General features: G+C 40.1%; 1 protein-coding gene across 1 annotated transcript; it reads right to left on the reverse strand.

The window, feature by feature from the left end:
• Positions 1-507: 507 nt before the first annotated feature.
• On the reverse strand, positions 508-2261 carry helt (helt bHLH transcription factor). Its single transcript, XM_071895723.1, has 4 exons — positions 2235-2261; positions 1529-1633; positions 1260-1356; positions 508-983 (listed from the first exon to the last, which is right to left on the reverse strand). The coding sequence occupies exons 1-4, from the start codon at positions 2259-2261 to the stop codon at positions 508-510; spliced, it is 705 nt and encodes a 234-aa protein (XP_071751824.1).
• Positions 2262-7385: the final 5124 nt, after the last annotated feature.

Below are 7385 nucleotides of genomic sequence, written 5' to 3' on the forward strand. Positions count from 1 at the left end.
ACTTTTTTTTCCTATTTTTGACAAAATATTGTTGTTTACCTATTTGGAGATCAATGCTTAATGCCATTGATGCATATTAGGCTACATTAGAGAATATGAAAGGCAACAGTCAGACCTCATCTTGTGTGTACTGCAGGCAGAACACTTTCCACATCTTTTCAAGAATCATATCCCCTCTCTCTCATTGCTCAAAATATTATTTCTCTCTTTTCAGCTGTTATTTTTATTTCTTTTCCAAGCACTTTGTTCTTGAATGATGGCTGTTTAGTCACAGGAATATTGTAAGGTCACCAAGGCCCTGACCCTTGCACTTTTGGTTGCTTGTAATTTTGGTGTTTTAGGAATTCAAGCTTGTTCTGCTGTTGTTCACATTAAACATAAGTGTTAATCATGACAAACAAAATGAATTTTCGTCAGAAATATTTATTCCATTCACAACCTGTATCTATTTTCATCATTCACATACAATATATAAATAAAAACAACAACAAAACATGGTGGAAGTATTTACATGGCATGTTGCGCACTGTGCAAACTAAACGCGTTCGCATGTGTGTGACCAATGAAGTTGAAATAGTGGTGATCGAGTCCCTGCACCGGCGACAAGTATCCGCCGTGCTGTTGCGTGGGCGCGGAGAGAGGCACTGTGGGATAGGTGATGGTCGGGCTGCGGGCTGAACTGTGCCAGGAGAAGTGGCCCGGCGGACTCTGCTGGTAGACGGAGTCGGCGGGACTGTGACTTTGGTGTTCCGGGGATGAGTGCAGCTGGCCGAGGTACTCCGCCGGTTCTGGCATTGAGCCCACAGAGCCGAACACGGGATCGGTGACCACTCGGGACTTGGACTGTAAGAAGGCGAGGATCCGTGCGTACTTGATGTCTTTGGTTTCAGCCCTGTCCTCTGTGGTGAGGTAGTGGACCAGGTTCTTCATGCACTCGTGGTATCCGTAGTGGAAATAGTTTGCGAACTCAGCCAGCAGCTCACCTAGAATGAATCAAAACAACGAGCCATTACTAACCATGTCATCATATTACATTATAGACAAGTGCCTCAGTGTGACGCGGTCTGGTTTCTTCCCTTGCGTAAAGTTGGACTTGCAGCAAAATGTAATATAGGCTACAGAAGTTCAAGTTTCTTAAAAAGTTGGAGTAAAACACTAATTATGCTGAATAATTTCCAGTCAATTTTACAGAAAAAATGACATAGTTGGTTAAAAGAACTCCCCCACGCAGTGTGTTGCGATGCGTAAAGGTTACTTGCCTTTTTCTCTCCCGCGGGGGAAATCTGCTGAGTGGAGCGCTCGCAGGTACTGAACTGTCATCTCCAAGATTTCAGCCTTCTCGAGTTTTCCAGAGTTCTAGTATTAAAAAAATATATGTTTTACTGCATATAATAACCACGACCACAGACATTGAAAAATACCATAACTGTACACCGTAATGTATCTAATCTAATATCATGTTAACAAATATATAGCCTAATAAATAATAAACTACTAATACAAATATTAAATTGTGCTATCACAATACCTGTTTAGCGAGTGCCATGGGTACTGTTTTCCCTAGTTCGTTCAGGCAGCGATTAATACGGTCCCGTCTTCGTTTCTCGATGACTTTGTGGGAGATGGGAGTTCTCTGTAAGAAAAAAGAGCGAGAGAGAGAGAGAGGCCGCATGAGGACGTGCAAATGCAAAAGTAAATACAACTTACAGTTAGTTCATTAACCATATAGCTGCGCAAGGTAAAATAAAACATATGCAAGGACGAAATACTTTGGAAACTGGATGAGACGCATTGTAGTTGGTGAGCGCTGTGCGCTGCGCGCTGCGGAGCACCAGAGCGCACAGCGCAGGTGGAAACTGTCCGCGCTCCGGACAGTTCCGATTATTCTGACGCTCCGTGGAAATGATGAAGTCATCTTTTAGCCATTTTTAGCATAACGTAACTGTTACGTTAACGTTGTTAATGAGATTTTTGTTGCCAAATATTATTAAGTTTCAGATGTGCTGTTTTACAGAAGTAGCGCGCCGTAGTTACCCAGGACGCGCGGCACAGGCGTGGTGCCTGATGGATTTCCCCTTTACTAGCATAAAATATCCTCCAAGTAGTAGTTAAACAATAGTTTGGTATAAATACTGAAGTACACAATTCCAATAAGCAACTCAAAAGTGTTCAAAAATGCCTTGTTGCCAAAATATTTCAGTCCTCATAATGCAGAGCGCACGGGGAGCGCATACCTTCCGATCCTTCATTTTAGATGCCATCGACGAATTGCTGATAAACTTCTTATAAAATCAGTTTAGCTGGGAGTTCGAGGGATGTGTTGCTCTGGAAGGAGATGAGGCAGACTGAGATTTGAGGGGAAAGCTGGTCCTTATAAAGGGATCATCCAAGGGACTCTGGCATTCATGGTGTAAATTATTCCATGGGATTAGAGCCATGCTTTGGGTAAATGTGTGCATTTAGGATCAGTTAAAGAAATAGTAAAAATCTAAAGCCATGGGCTAGCAGGGGGGCAAACCTGCTTTGTTAATCCACGTGGCTGTTCAAAAGACACGTGATTACTTTCGGAATATTATTTGCATAGTAACAACCCAGGCGGGAAATAAGAACTGAGCGTTGGGTTCGCCTGATCCGGTGGGGCGCACTGTGCGCACTGAAAACAAAGCCGGCGAAAAAAGAAGCCCTCTTTCTTCCAACTCGCGTTTCTCACACGATCGCCTGTTTACAAATCCCAGCAAGCGATCTTAACTCTCATCCAAGCCCAGTCCGAGTTTTAAGGCCTGTCCAGTGTCATTAGAGTAATTAAGTAAGCCTTTAATAGGCTGTTCCGCCAAGTTCAGGGGAGATCTTTTGGAGACGGAGTCCCCCCGTTTGTTCTCGGCGTTTCTCACACGACTTGGTGACACGTCCATCTTTTATGAGAGATGGCAAGCTTTTTGTTTACATTCTTTATTTTGTTGGACTCCTCGGCAGGTGTGTGATTAGCCCTGGCACACGAGCGTCGTCTGCGTCAAGGCCAGCGTCTCCAGCAGCCTCTGGCACACGAGGGTTACCCACCACTGGAGACTCTTTGGAGAGGCTCAATTTGTATCCTATTATCCTATAAGAAAATGTCTATTCAGTCGAATGAATAGTTTCATTGGCCTAAATTTTAATAATGCTGTGAAAGAAAGGGAGAAATAAAGAAGAATGCAGCTGGTGTGAACGCGCATTATTCCCCGTCACCTGCAAGATGGGTAGCCTGGAGACCCCTATTCATTTGCCTAATTTCGGTCAACTTAACAAACTTTGGGAGAAATTATACTGCCATTGTTATGAAGGGTGAAGCTTTCTGATCGAATTAACAGCATGTTTTGATCCGGTAAATGTCATTAGAAAGAAAGAAACAATCGCGTTTAAAGGGGCCTGGGTAATGCGCCAAGTGGAGACGCCAAAGCGCAAACTGCACAAAGGGTGCTAGTAAATGCCACAGGGGACTTTTGTACCCTCACATTGCTCAAGTTTTTTTCCCCCAACAAAGGGCATTATTTTATACTTGAATACATTTCATACAACAATTGGCTGTTTTCTTCAAACATATTTTCACAGCAAGGTTAACAACAGGTTTATTGTGTGCGCTCCTTCTCACAGATTCAAACGGGTCTCATGCGCCAAAACAGTTTGCTCCGATGCTTTTTTTCATTGAGAACGTTTTAATCTTGAAAGTTTCACCGTGTTTTGATATATTTGATCCTGTGAGCAGTGTCGAAGAATAAAAAGCAGCGGAGATTGAAAAAGAAAGGCTCACAAGACATCTGAAGCGTTTGGAGAGTTTTTATAGCACCATGGAGAGAAAAGCGCGAGCGAGCGGGACGGGGGCATAAAATCCAATTACTTGACTGTGCAGTTTTAACACTTTTTTATGTATTTGTCCTTTGAAATATAGAGAGACCCGTCTGCTGTCGCTTTTCATTAAACTTTATATTGCAATTTTGTGCTGATGCATGCTGTAAACGCCAACTATTGCGTCAGTAAATAAAGCCAAATGATGCGTCAAGATTCTTCATCATTATTATTATGGGCTACTTTGATGTGAAAACCGTATTTCCACGTTCAAATTTCAAATAACGTTTTTGTTAAAACATGGTCTGACAATGATATGTTGTTTTACTAAATGAATGTTTACTGGTTTTTATTATAACCATAGGCCCAACTGACTAGAACATTTGGGTTAGATTTGGAGAGCTATTGTTCAATGCGTTTCCATATATTTTACTACACTATGAAAACAGGGGGTTCTTAAGAGAAACCTCTATGACCTTTGAGATGCCATGATCCAAAACTGCTCATATTCAACCTTTAGGTCTAGTTGCTTTAAAGAGGTTTATAATAATTATTTAAAAAAAAACAATCCTGCAGTGGCTGCTCGTATTTACATAGGCTATTTGTAATGGCTGGTAATGGCTTATCAAATGAGTAACTATGCATTCAGCAGCCATTTTGCATGTAAATGTTGCTCATGTTAGGGTGAACTTTTTGATTGCATTTACCATGTTTGCATTTCTTGTCACTGATGTATGTGGAGGTTTTCATAACATGAGCAGCCACTGCTGGACACTCAACCTGATGACCGTTGTTTTGAGACCTATGGAATGAAAAGCTTCATCACTAAAGCATTTGCCAACATAGATGATTTGAATTCTGAACTCTAAAGCAGTTTTCTAATATCAGCATAACTATAAGTCCCGGTGGTAATATTATAGTGATGTCATAGGAGAAATACCAATATGGTTTAACTTATAGAGGACAACTATTGAGTACCACGGACACACTAAGAGCCCATATAGGAATATTATGGGAATAATATAGTGATTTTTTGGGGGATCCTGCATATTTTTTGAAGAACGTTTCTTCGGTGAACCATTTCGTTTTACAGCAGGCCTGCTGTCTACCAGAGGCTCCAGAGACAGTACGGGTACTTGGTTGAAATAATTAGGATAGGATCTTTTAACTTTTTTGCATTTTTGATTCACCCTTTATTAGCCTACATATTGCTGCACATTGACATTTTTGAGTCTATTAGTGGATCACTTGCTTATTTATATATATATTTTTTTCATTTAAAAGGATCCTCCGCTATTTATAGGCTACATGTAGTCCGAAGAAGCAAATTTATTTATATGACAGTTATTAAAATCTGTAAAAGGTACTAATGCTTTAAAATCATTGAACAGATATAGTGAGATATGTGTCAACGTAAAACGTAAAACCACTACCACCATACACTGTTGACTAGGCTACTTGCTTGCCCTTAAAAGTGTGTTATATTGTGGAAAAAATAGTTTCAAGACGAGTATGAATCAATATATTTTACAGTGTCTAACTGAAGAGTTTCATCATGGCTTTGGGTTTGTACCAAAGAAAAATTAACAGGAATATTAGCCTCTACTGAAAGAGTCTGTAGATTTTTCTATAAGTCTATTAGCCTTATTAGCCTTGTGCATTGTTTAGTTTTGTAGCCTACTCCTGCATTTCTGGTTCGACTGAGAAGCTTTTGATTGATGGTCTAAGACAAGTGCTTAGTATAACAATGTAAAGAACCTAGGATGCAGGAACCTTGATGTAATGCATAAAGTAATGCATAAAGTCCCCCCCCCCCCCCCCCCCCCCCCCACACACACACACACACATCACAGTTTTTTTATTCCAAGTACAATCCCTAATTCAAAATCATTATATTGCTTCCTATGTCACTATAATATTCCTATAAAGTTATATAAGTTATAGTTCCTTTTGCCTGACGTCAGTCTAATTCGGGACACCAAGCCCTATCTGCCGCGGTGTGTTGTGTGTTGTCAGGCGCTGCGCTCTGACCCGTGGTGACCTCCGCGGCTCCCCAACACAATCCTTTGGCTTGGTGCGCCACCCTCAGCCTGAACGGCAGCAGTTCACACGGTCCCCATTCAAACTGTGGAAATCACAGGCGTCTAAGCTGAGTTCAGACTAAGCCTTTTGCAAACTAACCACCTATGGTTCAGCAGCTATAGGCCCCTTTGAGAAAGAACTATAGTAATCCTAGGACACATTTTCCTGATAAAGAATGCTATGCAAACATCACAGCAAAACTATAATATCCCTATACGCCCCTGTAATGATATTATGCAAATATTGTAGTGATGCCACAGGAGGTTAAAAAAAAAAGTACTATAAATAACGATAAATTCACTATAAACTCATTCATGAGCACTACCAGAGACACTCTAAGACTTTAGAATAATATTACAGTGATACCATACGAGATGAAAAATACCATAAAGTAGACCTAAGTGTCTGAACTCACTATTGAGGACACACTACAGACTAAGTTCCCATGGGAATATTATCCACGGTGTAATTTGTTTGCAAGTATGGAAATTCTTACAGTAACTGTCTATTTTCATCCTCTCCATTTAAGTGCAAAACTGCTCCCTCAGGTGGTTATATTTAGAAAGCGTGACCTTTATCTCAAGGTAAGATGCTCTGAGATTTTCCACTCATCATGATGGGGCAAAAAATGAAGTTTTATTCGATGAGTCCTCAAACACGCTGCTGAGGCAGGGCAGTAGGCTTCATTAATGTGGGCATAAAGTAAATGACACTCATTAAAACAAACCACTAGGCATCTTAAAATATTATATTCTCATATTATATATGAGATTAATAAGAGTATAATCTTAGAATTTATTTTAGAATATATCACAGAAACAACGTTTAAATATTATACAGCTACTAGAAATAGGGTGTACCACGGAAAATCCAGTAGTAGGCTAATAAGAGATTAAAATCACCATAAAGTATGATACTGATTAGGTTACCAGAAGCACACTCTAAGTCCCTATATGAATACTATAGTGGTAGGCTACCATAAGAGATGAGGAAAAAGAAGTTAGATAATGCCAGTATTGTGTACCACTGACACATTATAAGTCCCTATAAGAAAATTATATGGATATTATAATGATTTTTCGGTCTGTCTGATTGTCCGCAATGAGATTTTGTAGCCCACCATATGTTTGGATAAAGCCGATGGCCTAGATTAGGAAGATCCCACTTTATGTATCATTGATTCATTGGGAGTTTTTGCACAATGGCTGCTTTTAGTGCCCTTAAATCTAAAGAGACTGGCCTATTGTTTTCTACTCTGATGGTAAAAAAAATCCCCATAGATTACACAAAAAGTATCGTACTCTTCCACTTGCAAATATGATATGGCCGGTGGTGTAGTGGTAAATAAAAACATGGGCAAACTTTGACCTCGAGGTCTTACTCATCATACGGCAAATCACCACCAATATAAACAAAAATCTATTATAGTTTCAGAAAAATCATCAGTTTATTTTCTTTTTCCTTAAAAGACCCTATCCTCA

The sequence above is a fragment of the Centroberyx gerrardi genome, chromosome 3 (genome assembly GCF_048128805.1).
Source record: "Centroberyx gerrardi isolate f3 chromosome 3, fCenGer3.hap1.cur.20231027, whole genome shotgun sequence".
Lineage (NCBI taxonomy): Eukaryota > Metazoa > Chordata > Actinopteri > Beryciformes > Berycidae > Centroberyx > Centroberyx gerrardi.

What these genes read in the sequence shown, in the direction of transcription:
- helt (XM_071895723.1), bottom strand. Translation starts at nt 2,261, where the DNA reads ATGGCATCTAAAATGAAGGATCGGAAG. An exon ending in CTAAAATGAAGGATCGGAAG is followed by an intron (nt 1,634 to 2,234) that starts GTATGCGCTCCC and finishes TTTTTCTTACAG; the next exon opens with AGAACTCCCATCTCCCACAA. An exon ending in CCCCCGCGGGAGAGAAAAAG is followed by an intron (nt 984 to 1,259) that starts GCAAGTAACCTT and finishes GATTCATTCTAG; the next exon opens with GTGAGCTGCTGGCTGAGTTC.